This window comes from Cucurbita moschata, unplaced genomic scaffold, assembly GCF_002738365.1.
Source record: "Cucurbita moschata cultivar Rifu unplaced genomic scaffold, Cmos_1.0 Cmo_Scf00018, whole genome shotgun sequence".
NCBI classification, from domain to species: domain Eukaryota; kingdom Viridiplantae; phylum Streptophyta; class Magnoliopsida; order Cucurbitales; family Cucurbitaceae; genus Cucurbita; species Cucurbita moschata.
The window spans coordinates 2,820,092-2,846,692 of NW_019268534.1; the positions used below are offsets into that span (position 1 = coordinate 2,820,092).

Sequence of the window (26,601 nt, forward strand, 5' to 3'; positions counted from 1 at the left end):
TATATTTTTAAGTATTATTTAAATTTTAACCTAATTTAAAAACAGAAATTGTTTAGAAAAATTACTTTTTATTTTTTCAAACTTTCGTTGATTTTGAAAACATTATTATAAAGTAAATAATAATTTTTATAACCTTAATTTTTTTTAAATGATTTATTTAATTTATTAGACATAAATTTTAAAGCCAATTGCCACTGAAAACATAGACGATTAATTAAATTACATTAATGAATAAATATTTTTAGAAAAAGGACAAATATTTAAAACATGATTTTATATTTATGGTAATATGTTTAATTTTTTTATAAGAAAAATAGAATAATTCAAACAACTCAATAGCAGTCATTTAATAAGGTAGAAAGGATACCTTATCGAGCCTAGCCATCCAACGTGTAATAAATTATTGAAAATTATGTAAATAATAAATAATTTAAATTTACTTTATTTATAAGTTCTTTTTTATTTTAAACAAATTTTAATTTATTTGGGTTGAAATTAATAAAAATACTCTTCAATTTTACACATTTTTTCCTTTAAAAAAATATCCTTAAATTTTCAAAAATATCAATTATACCTTTGAAATTTTAAAAAATAGTTAATTTTGGATGGAAAACATTAATATTTTATTTAAAAAAATAGTTAATTTTGGATGGAAAATATTAATATTTTATTTAAAAAATACCCTTAAACTTTTAAAAATTTAATTCCTAAAAAAATATCAATTATACCCTCAAACTAAAATATATATATATATATATATTATTTTATATAAAAACTCTGAGTTTAAATAAGCTTAAATTATTTAAGAATTTCAATTAATATCTTTTTTAAATATATTATTTTATATGGAGTTCAATTTGTAGAGTGAGATCTGAGTAAATTGAACAAATATTTATAAAAGTAGATGCAAATATTTTGAAATTTATTTAAAAAATAAAATAAAAATGGTTGATGAACAACTTTGAAATTAAGTGTTCAAATTATTAAATTCAGCTCAATTATGTATTATTTCCTTAAATGAAGCAATTATATTTTGAAATAAATGCCAAAATACAATTCCTTATTTCAATGACTAATTTAAAATTTTAAAAGTTTAATTTGTAGTAAATTTTTCGAGGACAATATTTTATACACGATTTAACGATGAGTTAATAGTTAAAATTATTTGTTTTATAGTTAATAATATTTTCTTGAAAGTTGTAATATGCTTCTAATGCTAAGCATTCATTAGAATTAAAACCAAAATTTCATGTCAAAGTTAAATGATATTTGTCTCGAACCATAATAAACTCCTTTGAATCTATATTCTCAAAAGTCTTCTATATTCTCAAAAGTCTTCACAAACGCACAATTTTCTAATAAAAGTCAAACCTCCACCATCAATGACAATTACTTTGTTCACCGAGAGTAAGATTTAAGGCATCAAGTTTCTCTATTCTTAAGTACCGTTAGATGCTTTATTTTCCTCTCTAATTAATGTGGGATCTCACAATCCATCCGTTGGAAGTCCAGCATCCTCACTACCACATTTTCTTGTACCTAGCTTTGATACCATTTGTAACAATTCAAATCCACCGCTAACAGATATAGTCTTCTTTGGACTTACCCTTCCGAATTTCCCCTCAAGATTTTAAAGCGCATATGCTCTTATAAAGAATGTTTTGTTTCCCTCTCCAACCAATGTGGAATCTCACAATGGGGACATCTAATAAAATTGGAACAATAAAGAGAAGATTAGCATAGTCCTTGCACAAGGATGACACACACAAATCAAGAAATGGTATCAGAGCCATACACCAGGTAGTATACCAACGAGGACGCTAGACCCCCAAAGAAGGTAGAAACCTCTTCCTAATAGACACATTTTAACACCATGAGGTCGACGGTGAAACATAATAGGCCAAAGCATATAATATCTACTAGCAGTGAACTTAGACTATTATAAAGGGGGTTATCCGTCGACATCGTCGTCACCAATTCTCGACAACAAACAGTGAAATATTGTTCTTAGTTCATAATCCTGAAACTTCAGCAAGAAGCTATGCCTTCAAGGCTTCAAACTTACGTTCTCTCTAAAGCACAGCTCAGAATTTCAGTATACAACCGACGCATTCTGGTGTTTGATCTGTCAATGGATCAAGTATTATAACTTATATATTATCAGCACATGTTAGGAAGAGCTGGCTTTGACATAATAACTGTCTGCTTATACATGGAGGTTTGTTTATATATGATGGCTCACTGTTTAGAAGACAGGTTAGCTAGCTGAAATCCTGTTTTCTTCTCTACTACTAAAGACACAAAAGGAAAGGACCTATGCTGGCCTATGGTCTTTCCTAACTGGCAAAACGATGGTACACGGTTCTCGTATCTCTAATCCTGCTAAATTTTTGGTGCCAAGAGGTTCTGCTTCGTCTCTTGGTGCGTTAATCCTGGCAATTCGGCTTGGAGTTTAAGGTAATCCTTAGTCTACTGTTTTTTATTAAGTTTACGAGGTTTTTATCATTTCCTTTTGTACTATTATTGATGCTCCCTCCATCGTCGAGCATGGAACTGTTGGCAGCTTTCTTGCTCAACGTCGATGATTTAGCTTCCGATTTCCTCTTGGCTGAGGCTCTACCCCTGCAATTCCATGAACATTTGATAGAACTTGGAGGCCAAACAAGAATGTGAAATGAATAAAGTAAGCAATTTGCAAGCAAGCAAGCAACCTTCTGGTTGAAGAACCGTTTATTTCCTCCTTGTCTGATTCTGACTTGTTTTTCCTTTTCCTTTTCCTCTTTCGCAGTCTACTGAAAAGTAAAACAAAAATATTTGTGATTTGGTTGTGGAATAATTAATAACAAGTACCAGAAACCCATATATGTAAAAGAAGTAGCTTAATCAGAATCATTATTGAAAAATCGGAGGAACGATTTCGAACGGGGAAGGAATCTTAGCTAACAAAAACAAGTTTTAGAAAATTACGGTCACGTAAGAACGAAGCTTACATATCAGATGAAGCTTCGGATTTTGGGACATCCATCTCCTCATCCTGTATCAGCTTTACCAAAAACAAGTAGGAGAAAACAAATGTAAATGGCAATAGAAAACTCAGGGAAATAGGCTAAAATAATTTAAGTGACACCTACTCCAAGTAGCAGAGCATCGGCACGAATTAGCTCATATCGTTGCGTTTTGAGGTTTAATATTTCTTCATCGCCATCGTCGTATGACACCTTGAAAAATAAAATGCAGAATGGATGGGTTAGTTCATCTGAGTATCATCCAATGATCACTGCATCAGAGGAATGATTTAAGTGGACATCATTACAAGGACAAAGGAGGGGCGAAAGAAGTATGGTCAAGGGATTGGCTATAAGAAGCGAAGGAATGACTGGTTACTGAACCAAAGGCAAATGGTTAAAGGGTTTACAGAAATAAGGCAAATGGTTAAGGGCAGGTTAAGGTCATCTTGCCTTGTGCCTTTTCTTCACTGGGTCATAGCTATGAACAACACCTTCATAAAACCTACAAAACAAAAAAAAAATGACTTAGCTCGTGTCCATCGTGTTCGTTGTTATATAAACTTTATGGCATAGAAGCCATGGGGCAAGGTATCCCCCCTGCCAAGTTGATAATAAAAGCTCGAGGGCTTAGTTTGGTTACTTTAACAGAGCAAGTCATAAACAAATTTGACAGAAACAGAGAAATAAGTAAAGGGTTGCATTGATATCTAAAATGCACAATCAGCAAGTTCATTAAGTACTCACTTCCTGTCCAGGGGCCACCAAACCTTAATTCTCCTTCCAACCAGTTCCTCTTTAGCACTTGATATGTCCATTACCTGAAACGAACTTAAACAATACAGGTTGGCAAGCCAACATGTGAAGTCTCACATCAGTTGGGGAGGAGAACAAAGCATTCTTTATAAGGGTGCAGACGCATTTTAAAAACCTTGAGGGGAAGCCTGAAAGGGAAAAGCCCGAAGAGGACAATATCTGCTAGCAATGGGCTTGAGCCGTTACAAATGGTATCAGAGCTAGACACCGAGCGATGTGCCAGCGAGGAGGCTGAGCCTTGAAAGGGGTAGACATGAGGCGGTGTGCCAGCAAGGATGTTGGGCACCGATGTGGGTGGATTGGGGGGTTCCACATCAATTGGAGAAGGGAACGAGTGCAGCGAGGACGTTGGGCCCTGAAGGGGGGTGGATTGTGAGATCCTACATCGGTTAGGAAGGAGCACGAAGCACTCTTTATAAGGGTGTGGAAACTTTTTCCTAGCAGACGCATTTTAAAGACCTTGTGGAGAAGCCTGAAAGGGAAAAGCCCAAAGAGGACAATATCTCACTAGCAGTGGGCTTGAGCCGTTACACCACAAATGTTTATTTTTTTAAAAGAATCTAAGACATATCTGAGTGAGGAATGATTTGTATATTGTTTAAAATTTCATGTTCAATCATGAAAGTATGACGTGCTTTCTTTGTGTGTTAAACTTAAAGGTAAGAGACAAAAAAGTATCATCAAAGCATGTCAGCATCAGAGTTATGGCAGCCGGGTCAATTTACAATACAAAGGAAGATTACAAAATTCTTACCTCTTTTTCCACAACAGCACGCTTCCTTGTAGCTTTTTCGTGGGAGGTTTCTTCCGAGTAATCGTTACCCTCTAACTTGGCCGATCTGGAATCCTTTGCCTATTCAGTGGATAAGAATGTGAAGAGGCGCCATTAAGTGGTGTAACAGAAGAATAAAGGAAGGATTTTAGTAAACATACACTTCAAGATCAACATGTGGTTTAATAATGAATAAGTAGAGAAGATTTCTTTGATGTACCTCACAGGTTGATGGATTATGAATATTCTTCTCCATATTAGTATCTTTAGATTTCACTATAACGTCTTTTTGGACTACTGACCCGTCCCCGTTGCTGTTCTTCACTCTCAACTTCATAACCAAATGCATCGACCGTGTTTCTTTGTAATCAGAGGGAACAGAAACGTTCTCTTCTGAAACAACGTATCCGGGATCAATGAGTGCTCTATCCTTCTTAGACTTACCAACTTTAGATTTCTTTGACCTTCCCTGAGATTTTTCTATCATCTTCTTCATATTCTCATTTACCACTTCATCTTCAGGTTGTATACGTTTCTCTTCAGCATGTGTAGAAGACTCCTTTTCTACCTCGGTTGGCGAAGAAGGTTTTTCTTCTCTTGGGCTTACAGGAGAAAACTCAGTTGGTTTATTCTTCTTAGACTTAACAACTTTTGATTTCGTTGACCGAGCTCGAGCTATTTCTTCCATCTTTTTCATGTTCTCATTTATCTCTGTTGGCAAAGAAGTCTTTTCCACTATTAGGCTTACAGGAGAAAATTTAGTTTCTTGGTCATTGGACTTTTTGCAATTGGATAGCCTGAACCGTTCCCGTCCTTTTCCAATCCAATAATGATCATAGCCTTCATCTGGATTCATTAATGAGTTGGGTTTCCTGCCTCGTTTCTTCGGTACAAGGTCTAATGTGTCCTCTGCCTTCGTAGACTCTACACTGTCAGGTATTTTGGTTTCTGTCGTTTTTGACTGTTCACTACGTTTTTGTGATTTTCTCGACGATGCCTTCAGTATGTTGCCATTCCTGGCTGCACCTGTACCATTGGATATCAATGATTCTGAAGCAGCATCAGTTCGAGGATTCTCTTCAATACTTGCATTTGGCGTATGCGTCTGCACCACCTACTTGCCAAGAATAGATATCACTTTGTGATATTTCATTGAAGAAGCTGCTAATATGGAGTTTTTTTCTTTCAGGAAAGGGATGTTTAGAGAATATTGTATAAGATATAGATAAACGCACATACCAGCGTTGGCTCGTTTGAATTCATCCCCTTCTCTTCGTTCTTTGCATTTTCCTGAAGCATTCAATCCAATGTCACAAAAGCAGGAACCAAATCATAAAGCTACATAGTTCTGTTGTATAAGACGAAGATATTTCAAATAGTCTATTGAATAACTGCTATTCGACTAACCCAATTAATGGCTAAAGACGCACGTTCCCCTTTCGTTATCAATCCTTCTTCAGTTCATCCCAAAACTAAAAGATAAAGAAGGGCGGGGGCCTCAAGTTCATATCATTCAGACACCATGTTTAAATAAATGAAAAAAAAAAAGTTCTGATGTTTTATTAACTAAACGAGATCAAAAGGAAACAAAACGTCCTTGGAGCTTGATGCCCTTTAGCAGAAGACTGTGTCAAGTAACTATAGATTCTCAAACAAATATACTAACTTTATGATGCAATTCATCTGTATATGGCCGTTCTAAATAGCACCAATTCAAACCCATACAAACTCCAAAAGAACTTCCTGTATTAGTCAGTAGAACTCACCAAACGATTCCCCGCACCAATGCTATCAGTTCCATTTCGGCATATAGAAACAACTATCGGGGCATAGTCATCCAAAGAAGCACCAATAGACTGAAATGTGCCCATAAGACAGGGCTGGAGCTTAGTAGCACAGTTGGTCATAACCCTTTCTCCCAATTTCCATGAAATCGAAGCGGCTTCCTAAAATAATGAGCAATCCAATTAATTGATGATGATGTAAAAAAAATAAGGTCCGGAATAATAAACAAGGGAGATCAAGATACTTTATTTTCCTTTCTGACACTAGCTAAAATAGGCCTGAGAAGATCTGAGGAGATTTCTTCACTTTCTTCTAACACATTTGTCATAATGGTTTCCATGGCTGAAAAAACAGCAGGTGGATGGTTGGACCTTAGAATTTGGAGAAAATAAATCAAGATTAGAAGAAGAAAATTGACTTAAAATTATTAGAAATATAACATCGAGATCAGAGCAATCTCACCAAATAAAAATGATACTCTTCTCCTAATCACTGAGCCAATACATTCAGATATTTGTAGGGAGCCCTTTACTAATCTCAACCTATTGTCAATTCTGATAAATGATGTGCCTAAGAAATCATTTTCAGTGAACGAATCACTAACGATCTACTGCAAACTTTCCCAATTCCGTCAATGCCTAAGCCAGTTTAAGATCTGGAATTTATTTTACCAATATAAATGTGAGTCTACAGTATCTTTCATGGTACTCAAAGTATGCTTGTGAGGTTAGTAATGTCTATATTCATAAGAAGTTCGTCTTCCTCATTTACTAGATGTACTATTGGGGAGAGTATGAGCGTCTAGTTTTGGGAGGATTGGTGGGTGGGAGAGAAACCTCTTCAGAAGTTGTTCCCTCGCCTATACCATCTTTCGAGTAAGGAGTTTCATTATGTAGCTTCTAATTCCTTCTCCTCTTTGGCATTGGGCTTCAAGCTCTGATAGATAGACACTAGATGTTGTTGATCGAGTTTTTTTTTTTCATAATCGCTAGGTGTTTTGAGGGAGAAGGGATTTTAGGCTTTCGATTCCTGATTCTTCAAGGGTCTCTCTAGTAGTTCCTTCTCTCACATTTTGTCTATCCCATCCAACTACAAACTTCCTTTCCTTTCTTCTCCATCTCGAAGGTTGAAGTTTCTTTGCGTGGCAGGTTTGAGACACTCTTCCCTTGTTTTGTTTCTATAGTGGTGCATTCTTTCTTGTCGTCAAACATGAGAATTCGCATAATTTGTTGCAGGGCTATTAGTTTGTTCAATCTTTTTGGCACCATTGATTGGAGACATTCAATTTATGCTTCCTCTATCAGGAGAATGGCAAATTTTTGTGGCACACTAGTTTTTTTGGCTATTTTTTGGGGAGTTCGGCTCGAGAACAAACTTAAAGATGTGTGGAAAGATCAGGTGTTAAGGTTTCAAGATGGTGAGGTTTAATGCCACCATGTAAGCTTCAAATGTGGAATAAACTACCAGGAAAATATCAACCATTTTATGACATTTACCTAATGAGTTTCATGAAATTCTGGAACATCTCAAGAATCAAACCCTCACACTCCAGATCCAGCATCACCAAGCATGAACGAACCTTCGCAACAGCGTCGATAATTGATAATGCCTTCGTATAACCACGACCTGATACATTTGACAACTTTCTAAACGCTTCTAAAGTCAGCTGAAAAATCACCTGCCAGTGGAAAGAAATAACTAAAAGAATCCACCGGAACGTTCATTTCAAGAATGAGCAGATTAAAAGATACCTTCATTTTCTCATCATCATAAGGAGCATCTGGCGCTGTTATTCTCGTAATCTCAGTAATGCAGGATGTTACTGTAACCTTCACATCCTCTTCTGAATGCTTCAAAAGCTTATCGGAAATTAACGCCTTCATTAATGGCCGGAGCGCCTCTCGCATCGATCGCATTGGCGATTGCTCCACATTTGATAATAGACACTCAGCTTTCTGAACGAAGATATGAAGAGACGGTTCGTGTCATGTGAAAATCATAAACCATTTGAAGTTCTTGTAAATTGATCAAAACACAGAAAAAATTACGCATAACAAGAAATATACAGAGAGAAGAAATGAAGCCTTACATCGAGAGCATTGAGAAGGGCATCAATGGATGAAGGAGGGTTTAGGAGCTTGTTACCAGTATCCATGAGCAGCTCCTCGAGCTCTTTCGCGGACAAGCACATATCCAAAAGCTCAGAACGAAAATCTTTATCGGGCGTCGAAATGGCTCATGCCACAAAATACAGCGTTGGGCATGCAAGTAGACGAAACTTGCAGAATACTAATGGGCAGATGCGGATTTCGCCCTTTCAATCAAATTTAGTTCATTCCTTTGAGCTTCAAATCCGAGACTGTTGGTTTGCCATGTCTGGACCTTGTTTTCCCTCGTTTCTTGCTTGTTGGCTTCCCCCGTGGCGCCCTTTTGGCATTGTTTTTGGCGCAGATTACTAAGCCAGCCATGGTTCAGTTCGAGTGTGGCCACGTTCAAATTACCCAAGAAAAATACAACTCTAACAGCCAAAACGTTTGTTTCTTATCTTTTTAAGCATCAAATGCTAAAATTGATACAAAATTCGAGGCATGTTCTTGAAAATATTTGTGCTTAATCCATATTAATATTACCCATCTATCAAAATGAGTTTGATTTAAAATATACTCTAAAACTTTATGCCTATAATGTGAGGATAACATCATTTGTTTCTCATCTTGTCTCTCGAAATATTGCCAAGTACAAATTGGGTTCATTGGTTAATTAACTTGTTGTCTTTGTCCCATGAGATAATCCCATGAGCTCAAAAGGTTGTACCTGAGATAATCCCATGAGCTCAAAAAGTCGTACCTTCATCAAGTCGCTCAAAAGGTTGTACCTTTGCGCATCTAAACCCTTAAGCTCAAAAGATTGTACCTTTACGAGTCTAAATCCATAGCTCAAAAGGTTGTACCATTAACGAGTATAAGTCGATAAAAATCATAACTACCTAAAAAGACTTCAACTAAATTGCTTCATCATTTGATATATTGCCATTTTGATACAAATTAAAAATCACCACAATAACAATACTTGGTAAGAAAGAGCGGGGTAGATAAATCTAATAGTGAATACAGCAAGAAAAAGATAGATAAATATCAATTGAACACTTCCCATGGCAAGGAGACTCTTGATGAATATTGTTATGTTGGCCGGAATGATAATAATGAGCTCCACATCAATGGACTCGGAACATAAAAAACTGGTTTTTCCAATCAATCAACAAGGAAGAACACATTGTAGGGTGAAGGTGTTAAAGCTGCAACAGTACACCAATCTAAACATAGCTAATGATCAAAAACTTTCTAAGTGAGCCAAGCAAATGTAGTCTCAGCAGACACCATTTTGATGATCAATTTGAACTCACGTGCTTCTGCACGATGTGAAGCGCCTCGTGATCCTCCCCAAAGTCCTACGGATATCACATTCAAATTTCAAGTAAAGAAAAATGTTTTCTAAGACGGAATAGTTGCTATGGATGTGAATGGACACACGGATGTACCTTAACTACGACACAAGAGCAACCGACAACCTTCCTTGCCTTTCCTTCTGAGTCAATCTTGCATAGCTGAAGAATTAGACCAAGTATGGAAAACAAATTACTTGTTTGTAATCCTGAACTTATACGGGAAATCTTTGCTTAAAACATAGACCTATGTGTATACATTGTATGATTCAGAACATGTAAAACATGTAGCTAAACATTATGAGGTAAAGGCTTAATCTTGGTAGAATGAGTATAGCATAGTGCATAATGATGCCAAAGATGAACAAAAAACGAGCAAGATAAACCCTTTTATCCATAGATAGAATGTTAGAAAATATGCCTAAATAAGATTTAAACACTTACACCGGCCCACTCGCCAAGGGTTTTCGCACTTGGAACTGTCATCAAGTTAACGTTGTGCTCCGCACAAAGGGCTTTGACTAGTTTAACATAGTCTGGCTGGTTGCAATCTTCTCCCAAGACACAGAGCTGAGCAGCATGCTTCTCAATAGCTTTAGCACTCTCATGGAGGCCTCGAACAAGCCCACCGTGAGCCAATGATTTTCTAAGAACAAGTTGCAAAGCAGTCTCAATGTCCATTGGCTCACCTAGAGCTGGGGCCGGAGCCTCAGCCACAACTGCAACTTCATCACTGCAAAAGAAATCATGTTAAAAGGGATTAAAAAACCCCACTATGGCATGCTACTGTCAACAATAGAAGGCAATTGAATAGACATTTACGCAAAAAATCCTCAAATTCCGTAGTACCATTGAACATGTAATAAAGGGATCTTCAATTCTCAGTAACTCTTCATCCCATGCAAAGAACTAATACAGATCAACGTGTGTATATATATACTGAACTTCCAAACTTTGAATTGGATATGACCTAAGACCAAATTAATCGATTCCAAGCAGCAGATTCTACTTCTAAAAAAACCAAGGCATCGTCTATATCCAAGATATTGAAAAGGAAACCACCAGGTACAACACAAAAATTGGCAATTAACAGGAAAGTTAGAAACTGTAATAAACAAGTTTCCACTCACGCTGACATCTTTCTTCTTGATTAGAAGTTGTTTCTCCTTCTTTTGCAGAAAAACACTGCAAAATAATAATAATAATAATTAGACAAAACAAATGAGGAACTCCAGAACAGACAGTTTGAATCAAGAACGAAGGCATATAGAGTAAACTACTAATCCGTTCACTCTACTGGGTTTGGTTTTACAGTTTTGATAATCAAGATAGTGGGAGATCAATAAACAGCTGCGAGTTCGAAATCCGAGGACGAGAGGGATTAATAGAGACGATCTTTGTTTTCGTGGACACCAAGGAAGGGATAACAATGGCTAACCAGGAGGAGAACGAGAACTGCTTACCGGAGATTGAGAGAGAGAGAGAGAGAGAAAAGCTTACCAGAGAATTGAGAAATTGCGGCGGCGGCAGGACTGAGAGAGGATGTTCGTAGAGAAGATTAGGGGTTTATGAAAGTTTTTTCGGTATCCTATAAATGGGCTGATTCATTGGGCTTAGTAAATATATATTGGGCCGTGGGTATTGGGTTCGATATTTTCAAATGGGCTGGTCTATTGGGCTTAGTAGATATATAGATAGAATGAATCTGGGGCGTGGGTATTGGGTTCGGTATTTTTTTTATTATTATTTTCTTAAATATCCATTAAATTATTCTCATAAAACTTAGTTTAGTTTAGGTTTATGTTCCATTATTTATGGATAATTTATAATTAAGCAACCACTATTTTTATTTTCGATAATCAATCGTTAACACGAAAAACATAATTTGATAATTATATTTTAAGTTATAATAATTAAAATTTCAAAATTAAAATTTTTTAAACCGATGGACCATTTAATTGTTTGTTTTTTTTCATATCATCTTGTACTTTCTTTTTTTTTTTTTTTTTTTAATGGACAATCTCCACCGCTGCTAAAGGTAGCTCGAGCAAGATTTTTTGGGATGTAGTTTACTAGATAAATTGATAAATTAAGCATTCCCGACCCACCAAGCAAAACCCGTAGTATCTTGGTCACGACCAACTAAACCCAAAGTTCTATTCAAGAATATAAGGTTTTCATGAGAATGATCTTGAGCCGTCATCCAAGCACGAATACCTATTTTTAGTATAGAAAGTCTCAAACTCATGATCTTCCGGTGTACGAATTTTCTTAAAAATGAAGTCATAGGCGCGTAGGTTCAGAGTCAAACCAACTACTTCAAGAGCACTCATCCATAAACCATTCGGCTGCCAAAGAATAAAAAAAAGCATGTGATCATGAAATAATACTAAACCTTTTCAATAAGTTTGCAAGTCATATCATGACATTATATCTACAGTCCATCATTGTAACTAAGATCTATATATATATGTCAATTGGCATTCATCTTGTTGTCCATTAACCCAAATGTAATCACCTATGAAGGTAAATATACTCACAAAATTCTACGACTCATGACTTCCCCCTACCCGATAGTAAGCTATTGTGATTGCCTTTTGCTTACATTTTCATATAACACAAATTTCAATTTCTCAACTCTTGCCTTCAAAACTCTCTGCCCCGTTTTCTAAAATTTTCTTCTTGAACTGGGGCTAGAAGCTCGAGCATACGTCGCTTGGCCGTAGGCGACGCACGAACGAATAGGCTTAACTCACTTGCTGCTGAGAAGTAAGTGCCGCACAATGCAACCCATGAGTCTTCCAGCAAAATCAGAGCCAGAAACTACCAGCATCAACTCATTGGCAGATGAACTTCCATGGCTGCAACAAGTTTCAATGGATAGCCCTCCAGAAATAAAAGATCCAAGTGACTCAAAAGACATAAGCCCTGAACTTGTTTCTCTCGATCTAAGCCTCTCAAACAAGGATTTGGGTGGGAGTTTGCCAGAAGAATTGAACCTAATTGACTTTTTTTGTGCTGATAATTTACCAAACTACATTTCTTACGAAGGTACAGAAGCAGCAGCTAAGCCTCGAGTTTTCTCCTGCACTTTTTGCCCAAGGGAGTTCTTGAGTTCACAGGCACTTGGAGGCCACCAAAATGCTCATAATCGAAAGAGGAAAAAGGCTAAACCAGCCCATAAATTAGTTACCAATTCAACTGATTGCAAACACTCGAGTGTGTCCTCCCTGCCTTTTCAAGGCTTCAATAGATCACTTGGAATTCAAATGCATTCAATGATTCATAAGCCATTTTCCCATGCACCTGTTTTTGGTTCCTTTCATCCTTTTGAGCCTGAGGTCTGGGACAGACAGCCTCTTTACACGCAAGTGGCAACTGGCAAATGGCCCTTGTCGAAGAATTATCAGTCGGGGGCCTCACCGGTACTGCCATCAAGCAGCGGAGCAGCAGGTTTTGATGGTGGTTGGAGGCTGTCGTCAAACAGTGACACATTGTTGGATTCAAAGCGTCCTCATAATGAACTGCACAAGCTAGACTGTTTAGACTTGTCTTTGAGGCTGTAATTCTAAGATGGACCAAAACCTTTCCCCCCTTTTTTTCCTTTGCCTTAAATTACCACACACGTAAAAATCCTGCTTTCCTCCGTTTAGAAGATAATATGTGGCCTGTAGTATTCCCTGTATTAATGAGAAATCCATTTCCGCAATATAATAAGTGTAAGTTAAACGATTACTGTCGAAAATTGCCAAAAGTCTAAAGCGAACATTCTGCATCTGTAAGTACCAAACTAAAAGAAACCATGCTATAAACATCACTGTCTCCCTACCTACTATTTACAAATTGGAGGTTATAGTGATTACGTGGATTAAACTTCAATAATACTCTTTCGATTACAAAAAGAATATGAATCAAATGCAATATCACATACAGAAGTGAGAGGAAGTACAAAAAGGAAAGACTGCAAAACGAGATTTAGAGCATAATTGAAAGACTTTCCAAGTGTTTAAAAAAATCTTTTTAAACACTTAAAAAAGTCATTCCAGGCAAACTCTTAATGTTCTTTTTCAAATGATCTAAAGACATGCAAGCCAAGATAATAGTGATGGTCAATGGAGTGAATTCCTGTTCCATGTTTGACATAAACAGTAACACTTGTGCTCATGTAAGAGTGTGTATTTGAATGAAAAAAGGAAGACCAACCTCATGGAAGGATCGTCTCTCTTGAAATCAAACAAGTTTATGTGGTGCAAGATCCCCAGTTGTGCTACCCATGACATCACATTTTCTTGATTTCATACCTTGGGTACTTTTCAGTAGATCATGTTAGGAATCACGGACCTCCACAATGGTATAATATTGTCCACTTTGAACATAAGCTCTCATAGCTTCGCTTTTGATTTCTCCAAAAGGCCCATGGATGTATTCTTTACTTATAAACCATGATCAACTCCTTAATTAGCAAACGTAGGACTCTTCTCCCAACAATCCTCAATAGATCAGTCCATTGGAAAAGTACCGATCAAGTCGACATCAATATCTCGGTATTTCATTGGTCAGCACATACTGATTTCTCAGAGAATAAAATAGAAGAGAAACTGGAATCTTATAATAAAACACAATCATTATTATTAAAATCCCATATTACAAGGACTTCCCAAAATAAAGCAGAAAATATCACAATGTCTTGAAAATGACATGAGAAGGCACGGAATCTTACCTCAGCAGTTGGGTTGTCTATTCATTGAGTTATACTTCATAGCTCTCCATTTTTTCTAGTAAAGCCATCAAATTTATGAGTGGTTGAAAGACTAAAATGGCGGTAGTTTCTGCACGAAGATAAGATTTTAATTAGTAAAAGGATTTGAGTGCTTCTCCTAACTGGAATGAGATGTCACATCATCATTTGGGCGCAATGTTCCCACTTCATTCTCCTTAATTTAAGCGCTATGTCCACGCTGCTAGTTGGAATGGCAAGGAAACCATAAGTGCTGAGCAATTTAAGATGCAGCAACTTCATTCTCCTCAGTTTGTGTACAATACTACTATGTATTCTGGATAGTTCAGTACATTAGGGTCAATATTACTCACCAAAAATCGATATCCAACAGCGCCAATAGCTCCAACAGCAGACAACTGTTCTCATATGAAAATACTGCAGAGTCAATAATTTCAATTGATTTCAATGAATGCTTTTACAGTTTCCATTCATCTAAAGAACTCTGTTTATCCTTGTTCTTCAAAGATTTATGAAGGAAAACAGAGCCGCACTCCTTGCTTCAACATATTCATTATCCAATTCCCTGTGTACAAACATAGTCATCTCAGAAAATTCGGAGGCATTGTGATTTAATAATTGGGGCAAGATGATAATATTAAAATAAGATCGAGATTATGAAGATTGTCACCGACACAATATGCAAGCAATTATTTATTCATACTGTTCATCATATTTGGATTCAGAATATGGAAAATATTGAGGGCCATCAAACTCATACTTGAATTCAGGGCCAGCATAGGGTTGAGTTGGCATTGTTTCTAGACTATCTGGCCAAGCTAAGCACCTCCATTCCCGGAGAACATGGTAGTTCTAGGGAAGCATGGTGGTGCATATTATTCAATCGAAATTCTTCTACTGCAGAAGAGTTATTTCTCCCGAAAAACAACCCACTAAGAAACAGCGATGCTCAATTCTTCAACCGTTCGTGAAAATTTTTGCTTGCTAATTACGGGGACGCTCGTGTAGCTTCTGTGGATTAATTGTAAGAAAAAAAAAAACGAAGAACCGAAGGCAGAACTCATCCATACAATAAATTATTAATCTAAATAAACTATCCAAAGCTAATTACAGAGCTACAATACAAAAAATTGAAGAACTACGAAACCCGATGGACACTAAATTAACTTTTTCAACAGCTTCTAGATTCCGCGGCAGATAGAAGAACAGAGAAGCAAACCTGATTGGGAGAGAGAAATCAAGTTCATATCCGAAATCAAGTTCCTTCGAATACGAATCTGAGCATGTCGGAAATGTAGGGTTTTCAGGTGGGAATGTGATGGGATTTTGTCGGTGCGCTTGCAAATTAGTGCTTTGTGAGAAGAAGAAGAAGAAAGCTGAAGGCATTTCCTCAATGGTCGAATCACTGGCGCCATTATCTGTGGTGAATTTGAATTGAGGAAGATGAAGAGGAAATTCCCCGCGGGGTTTAGGGTTTAAGCTTCGCGCTCAGAGCCTAAATTTAAAATAAATAAATAAATAAAATTTTCATTTTTCACACGTCCCTAACTCCCTGCCATATTTAAAATTTTAAAAATAAACGGATGAATCATAAATTTTTTATTTTGTAGGATGAGTTTATGAATAAAAATAAATAAATCGTGCATTTAAAATTAAAATATCTTTGTGGATACAAATTTAATACTTTGTAACTTATTATATACCTAAATTTCACCCATTAAACCTTAATGATCTATTTAATACTCTTCAAAATACAATATTTTAAATCAGATTAGAATATATTTAGGGAAAGTTTTTACGTCCATATAATTAATATCATTTGTATCATTTGTAACTATCTAAGTCCACCACTAACAGATATTGTCCCGTTTTGGCTTCCAGCATCCACGCTGCCTTCACAATCAATGACGAAATGAAGCACTAAATAATTTGTTTCTTCATTTCTTGTTGCTTGTCGATATAGAATCATGTACCATTCATTCAATAGAAATTTATGAAAATTCTCCCGATTATTGGCTTCGGGCTACACTTATTGTTATGAAAAAAGTATGGCACGCATTATTGTTGTTATATTAGACTCGAAGGATCGTTCTTCACCTAATTAAAAGAATGGTTTTAATATGGAAATAATAAATGTAGAACCTAGTTTTGAGTGATGTGATCGTGCCATACTTTTTTTATTTAAGATTTTATGGGAATGAACCCACTACCGAACATCTAATTAGTTGAATGCTTGACTCTAATATCAGATATTGTCTCGCTTTAGTCTGTTACGTATCACTGACATCCTCACAATTTTAAAACACGTTGGGAAAAAGTATCCACACTCATATAAAAAATATTTTGTTCCCCTTTTCGACCCTATATGAGATTTCACAATTTACGACATATTTTGTTCACCAAATTCACTATTTAACTATTTTTTTTTAAAAAATACAACCGTGTTAAATTGAAAAATTACAAATTTCGTTAATCTTTAAATTTGCATTTAAACTGTTCAATAATTCAAGTAACTTATATATTTACCTTATCAATAATAAAAATATCCGTATTTTGAATACTTGATACGGTCGAAAATATAATAAAATAAAGACAGTTTAATAATGTATTCTATAAAATAATTGATTTTTTTAATCTTTTAATCTATTTTATAACAAAATTAATTTATATGTACAGTGACACTCATTATTTATGAAATAAAACAACATAAATAAATAGAGTAAAATTATTTTTAAACTTAAATATCTAGAAAATTCTGCTATATAAAATTTTCAATAATATATATATATATATATATATATATATATTATATGAAATGTAATCATTGAAAAGATTAGAATCTTGTTAATGATAGAATTAAAATTAAAATAATATTATTAAAAGTAGAGAGACTATATTAAAATATTATTTAAACTTTAGATAAAAAACATTTAATATAATTATTATAAAAAAAAGGATTTATGTTAGTGATCAGGTTATATAAACTTAGCCAGCACGAGAAAATTAGGGAGCCAGCTAGAAAGCTCTCAGTGGCATTTATGTAATTGGAGCCAAAAACCGAGCCCGATGGTATACCATCACCAAACTAGGATCGTCCACGGTCCAGATCATTTCTATGGTGTTCAACAACGAGTCGCCGCCGGTGACGCCCGTTAGAATTAGAAACTAAGAAACAATAGTTTCCGTTCTTCTCCGCAGATTTTGAATTTCAAATTTTCCGTTTCTTGAGGTCGTCACTCTACGTTTTATCGGTTCCGTTTTTTGAGAGTTCTTGGCCATGAATTGAGACGGAATGATGTTGTTGTTTAAGAAACCAATCGAAGAACGCACCGGAGGATCCGTGCCGGTGTATCTGAATGTCTACGATCTAACCGCGATCAATGGCTACGCTTACTGGTTTGGCCTCGGCGTTTTCCATTCCGGAGTTCAAGGTCAGTAATGGCAGTAATTTCTACCGTTTGATCTTCGTTTTCTAAGGCGTTTCCTGAGTTTTTTTTTTCTATTTTCTCTTGGCCGAATCTCTATTGCTGCTTTTGCGTTTTTTTTTTCTTATTTTTTTGTGATCTTGCTAATTCGTTGATGCGATGTGATGCGATAAGGGACATTCTTTTTTAATTTTGTGTTTGGATGGGAAGAAGATTTCAGTGACTGTTAACTGTGTGTACTGTGAATCGAGAGATGCATCGGCTGTGAGAAAATGTTCTGATTAGCCAAACGCTTTTCATTAACTGTCAACTTGTTTTACGGCAAATTTTCATCTCGATTCTGCATTTTTTTTCTATCAATTAGACTACCAAAAAGCTATCGAACTTCGAGCCCGATTTAGGCAGATAAGTAAAATTTTATTAAAAGGCATATACTCATATCTGATTTCGCTACTATTTCCTGTTTTTCGTTTGAATGAACCAATTCGTTTCTTTATAGTATGCGATTTCGTGGTCGATGTCGGTGGAGTTCTTATGCTCAGTCTGGTAGATCTTTCAGTTAAATTTGTCGAACTCGATTTGACATTTCTGCTGTGGATTTCGATTGTAGTTCATGGTGTGGAATACGCATTTGGAGCTCACGAGCGCTCAACAACGGGAATTTTTGAAGGAGTGCCGAAGCAATGCGACGGATTTCGATTTAGGAAGACAGTTTTGGTAGGCAAAACAGATATGAAACCAACAGAGGTGAGAGCTTTAATGGATGAACTTGCCCAATCCTACAAGGGAAATGCTTACAATTTGATCACCAAAAACTGCAACCATTTTTGCAATGATGCTTGTGTTAAACTCACAGGGAATTCCATCCCAAACTGGGTTAATCGCCTTGCTAGAATTGGTAAGAAAGTACCTCTTCTTTTTATTCATTCATGACCTGTTTAGCATATCAGATTCTCTTTTCCGTTTGTGCATTTCTACTGATTTCAAGTCCGTTTAAGAGTTTCACATAATTTTCTGATGAACATGAACACAACCCAAATTGAGCTTTCCAGTTCATCATTTTTCTTGATTGTGAATTTGGAATGATCGTGGGTCGTGGGTCGTGGGTCGTGAGTTCATAAGTAAGTAATACATCTCCATTTGTATGATGTCTCTTGGAGAACCCAAAACAAAGTCATGGGAGCTTAGGCTCAAAATGGACAATATCATACCATTCTGGAGAGTCGTAATTTCTAACCGTTCTTTTGTAGTAAGATGATCTAGCTGAGATATTATTCGAGGACACCATTATAACAGTTTTGATAGTTTTGTTTGTCGAAATTCCTAACCGTTCTTTAGTAGTAAGATGATCTAGCTGAGATATTATTCGAGGACACCATTATAACAGTTTTGATAGTTTTGTTTGATCGGAGAAAGTAACTGAAAAAGTATTTCGAATTTGTAATCTAGTTTACGTGCCTACTTGGTTTTGTGCTGCACCATTTTGGATCAATTGGGCTGTTTCTTTTTTTCTGTTCATTTTTCAGGCTTTCTTTGCAATTGTGTTCTACCAGTGACCTTCAATTCCACCAGAATCCGTCACCACAACAGAATAGAAGACAAGGTTGTAACCATGGAAACAAAGAAGGAATTAACAACTGAATCAACAAAAACTCCCAGTTCTGATTCTACTTCATCTCCTTCCTCGGCCGTTCGCCGAGGAAGAACTCGGACGAGACGAGCTCCTCCTCCGTGTTCTCCATTGCCTTCTCATTCTTTATCCTCGTCTTCATGAGGAACAGACATGATTGGAACCTCAGCAGCTCCATTGGAAGTGCCGGAAGAAGGTGAGACAGTCGCAATTCTTAGCTTTTCCTCTATAATATTCTTCTTCATGATCTTGGAAGATCAAATTCAAATCAGAAGCCATTGATTTGTATGCTTTCAATTCCCTTCATTTGCCTCTGAATTGTTTTCTTGTATTATTTCTACTTCTTGTAAAAGTTAATATCATTGTGAAGTTAAAATCACAATTCATATTCTCATAATTTAAACAAAGTGTGGACTTTTTGTTGCTTGAAATTTAAGTAATCACAATCTTCTTGTCAAAGTGAAGAAAAAATCACTTGAGATGACTGGACAAGAAGTTACAATCATAGGAGACATTTTATTATTTATTTCCTCTCTATTTCTCTCTCTTTTATTTATTTATTTTTACTGATTTCCTCGTTTATTTATTTATTTCATTTTTAAAAACAAAATTGTAGATATAATATTGAATTTTATATTCTAAAAAATATCTTAGAACTTAAAAAAAAAGAGTTAATAATACTTTAAAATTTCAAAGAAAATCTAAAAATACCCTAAAGTTAGCTTTGTAACCATTAGTATTTTATTTTAAAAATACATTTAAACTTTAAAAAGTTGTTAATACTTTTCTTAAAAAAAAAACAATTAAAAAATATCTATGAAAATTTATGAAAATTTAAAAATAGAATCTAACGCCCTTTACTTTTATATAAAAAAGTTTAATTTTTTTCAAGAGTATTAATAAAACATTTAAAACTAAAAGTTATTTTCCTTTCGAGTTTAAACTTATTTTTAAAATAAAGTATTAATGGTTTTAGAGTATTTTTAATTTTTGTTTTTAAAATTTAAGAGTAATTTTGAGAATTTTTATTTTTTATTTTAAGGTATTATCGAAAAAACCTAAAGTTTATAAGTTTTTTTTTTTAAACAAAATGTAAAATTTAAGATTAAACAAAAAAAAAAAAGCCTATAAATAATGATAAATTAACATCTGAAACAATAATGGACTCTTTTCCTACTTTTTGCTTTAGAGAAAACCCAAATTTCGTTAAGACGTCACTTTCCTTAAAATAAATTGAATTCCAAAAAAAAAAAAAAAAAAGTTTGGATTAAGATTATAGCTGAGATTATAACAATTAAATACTGAATATAAATACGAATTAAACGTTTAATTTCTAAATTTATAGTAAAGGAAACCCAAGTTTAAATCGAAATCTAAATAAATGTTTTAATTCTCAGTGTTTCTGTATTTTTGTAATAATTTTAAATTTTTTCAAATTTAAACTAAATTATGAAACTACAAAAAAAAAAAAAAAAAAAAACAATTGTTTAAAAAATAATAATTTAATTTTAGATTTTGGAGTTCAAATGTTTGTTATGAAATAAAAATCCTTATTATTTAACAATATTAAAAAATAGAATTATTTAAAATGAAGGGCCAAAATAACATTAAAGAAAAATAAATTATTTGGTTAAGGACAAAAAAAAAAGTTTTGTGGATGACAATGTTCTAACTTTATAGTTAGAAAAATAGTGTTTATAGATTTAATTTTTAAAAAATAAAACATTAAATTTGTTATTAAATGAAGCTCTCATTTTTTAAAACTTAAAAATAGTTATTTTATATTTTTAATAATTTTTTTAGTTTTTATTATTAGTAAAAAAAAAATATTAATAACTATTAGCATTTTCTGCAAACATATTCACCTAACGTGTTTTGTTACATGAAAAAAAAAAAAAAAAAGATATATATATATATATATATTATTTAACCAAAAAAGGTTTTTTCGATAATTGGATTGTATCAAAAATTGGGCCCATGGGGTCCATATGGGCCTTTCTAAAGCCCACGTTCCGATGGCCCGGTTTCGCCTACTCTGGTTCATTCTAACGGGCAAAAAAACAGTATCAGCCAGCATTTTGGTTCGTTCTCTTTGGAATTCTGCCGTTGCTCTTTCACTTCATCGCCACGGTTTTTCTTCAATCGCTTCGGTCACGGCACTGGTACCTTCTCTCTTTCTCTGCTATTCATTCGCTCTGTTGTTCTTTAATCGATGCGATGCGGAGGTAGATTCATGTTTATGAATCTTGTATTTTCGTTGCTATTGTTGTTACTTCCGCGCACTCCAATTCTTGTTAATTTTTAGTTGTTTTGAGAAGTTCATGTACAAATATATGTTTCTATCAATGTTTTGGTTGAGATGTTACCGATGCAACGCTTTGTTTTCTCTATCGTTTCGGAAGATGCTTGCCCTAATTTTCGCTTCATGATTCTGTATGTGTTCGTTGCTGATTTCTCATCAGTTAAAAGTTGAAAATATCAAGAACATTTCGATTGATATGGTTCTTACAAGTAGAAATTAAAATTAAGGCATAGTTAGGTTCATAACATTTTCGAGATTGGAGAGATACATTTACTACCTTGTTCAAACACTATTGGACTTCTTTGGATATGGAGTGTCGGATTCTCTCTTCTCTGGTTTCAGTAGGCACCGAGTTTTTTTCCTCCTCATATCCAATATGTGGCCCGACCTCTTAGCCACTCTACTATTTCATTTGTTTCCCTGTCCTCGTGGCTGGGGAATGAGATCATATTATTAGTGATTGGCTATGAAGTTACAGCTGTGATATTACGCATTATTTAAGCCATATGTGGATGGATCCTCATCTTTATCAACTTCCCCACACTATCCCCCACATCCACCCATGCTTGTTGAGCTAATTATTATTCTTATTAATTGCGCTTCCTTTTGAGTATCAGACTGGATGTGTGGCTGCCTTTACAGTTCATTGAGTTTTTTTTTTAGTTATTAGTACATTATTATTGTGCCTAACCTTGACATAGTTTCCTGTAGTTCTATTCTCTATTTTCTTTTCAAGATTCTCCTCTCTTGATTATTCCAATTTGTTCAGTCTATTTGCTTCAAGTAATTGGATGGAAGAACTAATAGCTATGCCATAGTGTTGCTAACTTGATGAGGCAATACCAGAAAATATGCTAATCAAGAATTCTAGACTTGCGTTAATGTGCTCGCTTGTCTACTGAATTTAAGAATCGTTTTTAGGTGTGGTTGATTGAAGGAAGGGTAGAGGGTCCATGATTCGATTATAAATGAAGTAAAATTACTTCTAAATATCACAGTTAGGACCCAAGAATAGATTATTCTGCCGCCTCTTATACTTTTGGCTATCAAGATAAAGGACGGTGGGGTGTATAATATTTGTCAAATTGACTAGGACCTCAGAAATCTTTGATTTGATATTGTAACCAGCGAATGACTTTAATCTCCCTCCAATTCAGAAAAGTGGTATAAAATCTTATTTTATTGTCCTTTTTCTTATGGATCTCACCTCTTGGAACTGCATGATCCGATGGTGCTTATACTTTATATGACAAAGACTGCAAACATTGCTTTCCAATCTGAACACTATTTTTCTTGGGGATCCTGCAGATTTGATGTTTTTCTTTGTTCCATCATTGAAGGGTCCAATGTCGGAATCTGTTGTGTGGCGCATACACACTAATGTCAAGCATTCAATCGCCAATACCAATTAATTACCAAGTAAGGAGAGAAATCAAGTTGTTTTCTTGCTTTTAAGTTTTATGTTCCTTTTGATTTTGGAACTATATATTAGGCGTGCCTAAAGGGAGGGCTTTTACCTCGTGGGTCGTGAAAGTCTATCCTCTTGCTTTAAACCTCCAAATCATTGAGCAATCTAAACTTCTTTTACACTATCTACTTGTTGCCATATATTTATGCTCATTTGCATGTGAATCAGCCCGTTTGGACTTCCTTTCCAAGTTCATAATCTAATCGATTTCCCATTTCATTTCTCCTTTTAACTGAATCACCCAAAACTAAAGTCTAGTTTTTAAATATGTTCTTAACAATATTCATTCATGATGATTGTTTTCCTCTACGTGCATGTGTACCAGAAATGTGCAACTTGATCTGCCTACATGTATGGGTGTGGAATCAATAAATTTGAATTGTGAGATTGGGTGGAGGTAAGGGATCTCTCTCTCTCTCCCTCTCTTAATTCTTATTGTTCTTTTCAATCGCAAGAAATCCTTATTTTACATACAGATCTGTTAATTTCGTTTGTGAGGTCAAAATTAGATTCTAAAAAGTGAAAAAGTGTTCTCCCTCGTCTCCTTGGATCCATTAATGGGGAGAGAATTTCTTCTGCATCGCCCTTTTCAATTTATATTATTACGAAGTTATCATTATTGTTGTTATATTTAAAATGATAGTTAACAAGTCTTCAAAGTAACAAACCGGTTTGAGATATAATATTTAGAGAATATATTAATTATGGAATATATCTTAGATATTATATCTTAATATTATTTCCTTTATTTGATGGGCAGTATATTTTATTTTATTCTCAATATTTAATTAATTTATATTTTCTTTATTTGCATGTATTAGTTGGTAGCTTCTATCCACGTTATGAATATCAATGAGAATCCATGCCTTCTATTCCAACTCTATTTTTATTTCTCATTCTTAACAAAACCTAGGTTTATTTTCAATTTTACCCTTCCGGTTAGATTGTTGTGTACTTAACTTAGAAAAATAAGAATAAAACAATTATCAAACTAGACCCACCTTTTTTCTTTCTTTCAAACTTCGACCAAAGTTTAATTTAATTTTTAAAAAAATTACAAAACATGGACAAATTTACAAATCAGCTAAAATCCCACATGAGCCCATTAAGAACACAGGCTTCGGCCCAATAATAGTTAAAATTCGACAACACACTGAAAAATAGCCAAATCCTTTCAATTTTACCCTCAAAATTTGATCGATGTAGATTGGATTAAAAACAAGTTTCACCTTAATGCGATGAACATGTCCGGAAAATAGTTAAATAAATAAAATGTAAGTAGTGTAAGACGAAAAAGATTCTACAATGATATGATATTGTCTACTTTGAGCATAAGCTCTCATGACTTTGCTTTGAGCTCCTCCAAAAACACTCTTCCAATGAGCTTCTCTAAAAAGACTCTTCCAATCGAGAGAGTATTTTTTGTTTATAAATCTATGATTATTTCCTAAATTAGCTGTGCGACTTTTATCATCCAACAACGATAATTAGAAGTTTAATGATGCAATTTATTTTAAATTTAAATTTAAAGCTTAGATTTTATTTAAAAAAAATAACTCAGCCAACATTTATGATTTTGGATGTTTAAGTTATTTAGTAAAGTTTATTATTATTAAAATAATTGAATTTTGCCATTTTAAGTGTTAGAAGGAAAAGCCGAGGGATTCGGATGTTGGAAGTCAAAAAAACGCACTAAGATCTATGAATGGGCCCACAAAATCTAGCATTTTATTATTTATTTAACTAACTCCCCAAATTTTAAAATAATATTAATTAACTTTGTTTTTTTGAGTATATGCAAAGAAAAAGAACTTTAGAATTTTGCAATTTATTTACATTTTAATATAAAAAAAGTGATTGCTTTCTTACAGCTTTTGAAAAATTTAAATGCATGCCACTACTTCCAAATTGCCAATCAAATCATTCTAAATAATAATTTTCTAATTAGAAACCTAAAAAATAAAAAATAAAAAAAGTCCAAAGTTACTTGGATTTTTTATTTTATTTTTATAAAACAATGCATTAAATAAATAAACTAGGGTTTAGAATTTAGAGTTTTTTATTGGGTTAAATTTTGAAAAGTACCGTGAATATAAAAAATATTAATTTTACTTAAAATTATAAGTTTAGTCCAACTTTTAAGTTTAAGTTTCTAAGTTTGGATTTAAGTTTGGATTTGTGTGTTTAGTACGTTTTTAAACTTTCAATTTTAGATATACCGAAGAACTATTAGAGAGTTATTGACACGAAATTGAAAATCTAAACACAAATATTAAGGATGTTCAAAGAACTTGATGACCTGAAAAATTCGATCAACTCAACCTAATACATACAATTTGGGTTCAAATGGATAAAAAAAATTTATGGATTGAGTTGGTTCACGAGTTCTCCTATAACTAGGTTGGCTACAACCGTTGAGTTAACTAAACTAATCTAAATTATATATATAGATTATTTATTTCTAACCATTTTTAATTATTTGGAAGGTAATTTTAATTAAATATTTGAAAATAAGTACAAAAACAAAAATTTGACTAAAGGACCGGAATAACCAAAACCAACTGAGCCAGGTTGAAAATTTTTGAACCTGAACATTAGGTTTGGTTTAAAAAATGTCTCAAACTCGACCTAACTCAATCCAACCTAACTGACGAACACTCCTAACAAATACAATAGTTCACGACTAAACTAGTAATTTAACATTAAATTTATGATAGTCTATTAATTCGAGTAATTTAACCATGTGAAAAATATTTTCATATTAAATTAGTCACATTTAAAATAAGCAAATGACAAATATAGAGATGGAGTAGCAAATTTAAGATCATATTATATAAAATTAAAGATACAAAATGATGTTGGTTGATTCTATAATTAATTATTTATATTATAACCATACCAAACCCTTTAACTATTTTTTTTAAAATATTATATAACCATAATTAAATAAATTTGATCGTTAAACGCGTTTTAATTAGAGTAATTCTATGTTGAGTGACCTCCTAAAAATTTTCATGTCCTAAAAAGACTCGTATTGATTGTGTGGATAGTTTTCATTTTCAAGAAACGATGAGTAGGTAATGTGACCATGTCATAGGAGATACCAGGATACGATACGGTTGTCAGGTACCGATTTCGGATTCCATATGTTAGATATGGAGTGCTACAATTTATAACACAAAAAAACTTCAATTATAAGGCTGAAATTCAAAACATAT

At 34.1% G+C, this 26,601-nt stretch overlaps 3 protein-coding genes, 2 long non-coding RNA genes and 1 other non-coding gene across 19 annotated transcripts; 3 read left to right on the plus strand and 3 right to left on the minus strand.

Moving 5' to 3' along the window:
* The first annotated feature begins 1,687 nt into the window (after nt 1–1,687).
* Nucleotides 1,688–1,793, plus strand: LOC111456662. Its single transcript, XR_002712809.1, has one exon. It is a non-coding gene; the product is annotated as a U6 spliceosomal RNA (small nuclear RNA).
* Nucleotides 1,794–2,119: 326 nt separating this feature from the next.
* LOC111456055 lies at nt 2,120–8,701 on the minus strand. Of its 9 annotated transcripts, none has more exons than XM_023097780.1 (14): nt 8,524–8,698; nt 8,130–8,333; nt 7,875–8,056; nt 6,623–6,749; nt 6,360–6,539; nt 5,833–5,883; nt 4,814–5,707; nt 4,576–4,674; nt 3,753–3,826; nt 3,459–3,510; nt 3,132–3,218; nt 2,991–3,043; nt 2,712–2,792; nt 2,120–2,622 (listed from the first exon to the last, which is right to left on the minus strand). In XM_023097780.1, the coding sequence occupies exons 2-14, from the start codon at nt 8,292–8,294 to the stop codon at nt 2,427–2,429; spliced, it is 2,241 nt and encodes a 746-aa protein (XP_022953548.1). In that variant the 5' UTR covers nt 8,295–8,333; nt 8,524–8,698; the 3' UTR covers nt 2,120–2,426. The 9 variants fall into 9 exon arrangements, 8 of the variants coding, with proteins under 8 accessions (XP_022953548.1, XP_022953547.1, XP_022953546.1 ...); XM_023097779.1 differs by having other exon boundaries at nt 2,712–2,789; nt 2,991–3,034; nt 8,468–8,697; XM_023097778.1 differs by having other exon boundaries at nt 2,991–3,034; nt 8,468–8,697.
* Nucleotides 8,702–9,476: 775 nt separating this feature from the next.
* LOC111456544 (40S ribosomal protein S12-like) lies at nt 9,477–11,404 on the minus strand. Of its 2 annotated transcripts, none has more exons than XM_023098458.1 (5): nt 11,321–11,404; nt 10,951–11,005; nt 10,265–10,553; nt 9,917–9,982; nt 9,477–9,826 (listed from the first exon to the last, which is right to left on the minus strand). In XM_023098458.1, exons 2-5 carry the CDS (start codon nt 10,956–10,958, stop codon nt 9,767–9,769), a joined length of 423 nt encoding a protein of 140 aa, XP_022954226.1. In that variant the 5' UTR covers nt 10,959–11,005; nt 11,321–11,404; the 3' UTR covers nt 9,477–9,766. The 2 variants fall into 2 exon arrangements, with proteins under 2 accessions (XP_022954226.1, XP_022954225.1); XM_023098457.1 differs by having other exon boundaries at nt 11,330–11,372.
* A 976-nt stretch (nt 11,405–12,380) lies between these two features.
* On the minus strand, nt 12,381–16,039 carry LOC111455856. 2 transcript variants are annotated; one of them, XR_002712641.1, is made up of 5 exons: nt 15,778–16,039; nt 14,912–15,123; nt 14,541–14,649; nt 14,024–14,386; nt 12,381–13,500 (listed from the first exon to the last, which is right to left on the minus strand). It is a non-coding gene; the product is annotated as an uncharacterized LOC111455856 (long non-coding RNA). The 2 variants fall into 2 exon arrangements; XR_002712640.1 differs by having other exon boundaries at nt 14,024–14,649.
* Nucleotides 16,040–17,554: 1,515 nt separating this feature from the next.
* Nucleotides 17,555–20,040, plus strand: LOC111456472 (deSI-like protein At4g17486). 3 transcript variants are annotated; one of them, XM_023098337.1, is made up of 4 exons: nt 17,555–17,989; nt 18,594–18,730; nt 18,840–18,881; nt 19,510–19,565. In XM_023098337.1, the coding sequence occupies exons 1-4, from the start codon at nt 17,851–17,853 to the stop codon at nt 19,537–19,539; spliced, it is 348 nt and encodes a 115-aa protein (XP_022954105.1). In that variant the 5' UTR covers nt 17,555–17,850; the 3' UTR covers nt 19,540–19,565. The 3 variants fall into 3 exon arrangements, with proteins under 3 accessions (XP_022954105.1, XP_022954103.1, XP_022954104.1); XM_023098335.1 differs by having other exon boundaries at nt 18,594–18,881; nt 19,510–20,040; XM_023098336.1 differs by having other exon boundaries at nt 18,594–18,881; nt 19,537–20,040.
* A 1,610-nt stretch (nt 20,041–21,650) lies between these two features.
* Nucleotides 21,651–24,011, plus strand: LOC111456267. Of its 2 annotated transcripts, none has more exons than XR_002712741.1 (3): nt 21,651–21,775; nt 23,256–23,334; nt 23,709–24,011. It is a non-coding gene; the product is annotated as an uncharacterized LOC111456267 (long non-coding RNA). The 2 variants fall into 2 exon arrangements; XR_002712740.1 differs by having other exon boundaries at nt 21,673–21,775; nt 23,224–23,334.
* The last annotated feature ends 2,590 nt before the right edge of the window (nt 24,012–26,601 follow it).

Excerpts from the sequence above, each read along its gene's own strand:
- LOC111456055 (XM_023097776.1), bottom strand. The coding sequence starts at position 8,569 with ATGTGCTTGTCCGCGAAAGAGCTCGAGGAGCTGCTCATGGATACTGGT. Across the intron at positions 2,793-2,990 it reads TCCGAAGCTTCATCTGATAT|TAGACTGCGAAAGAGGAAAA; the intron begins GTAAGCTTCGTT and ends TTTACTTTTCAG. Across the intron at positions 2,623-2,711 it reads AACGGTTCTTCAACCAGAAG|GGGTAGAGCCTCAGCCAAGA; the intron begins GTTGCTTGCTTG and ends ATGGAATTGCAG.
- LOC111456544 (XM_023098458.1), bottom strand. Across the intron at positions 9,983-10,264 it reads CCCTTGGCGAGTGGGCCGGT|CTATGCAAGATTGACTCAGA; the intron begins GTAAGTGTTTAA and ends CTAATTCTTCAG. Across the intron at positions 9,827-9,916 it reads GCTCTTGTGTCGTAGTTAAG|GACTTTGGGGAGGATCACGA; the intron begins GTACATCCGTGT and ends TGATATCCGTAG.
- LOC111456472 (XM_023098335.1), top strand. The coding sequence starts at position 17,851 with ATGATGTTGTTGTTTAAGAAACCAATCGAAGAACGCACCGGAGGATCC. Across the intron at positions 17,990-18,593 it reads TTTCCATTCCGGAGTTCAAG|TTCATGGTGTGGAATACGCA; the intron begins GTCAGTAATGGC and ends TTTCGATTGTAG. Across the intron at positions 18,882-19,509 it reads TAATCGCCTTGCTAGAATTG|GCTTTCTTTGCAATTGTGTT; the intron begins GTAAGAAAGTAC and ends TTCATTTTTCAG.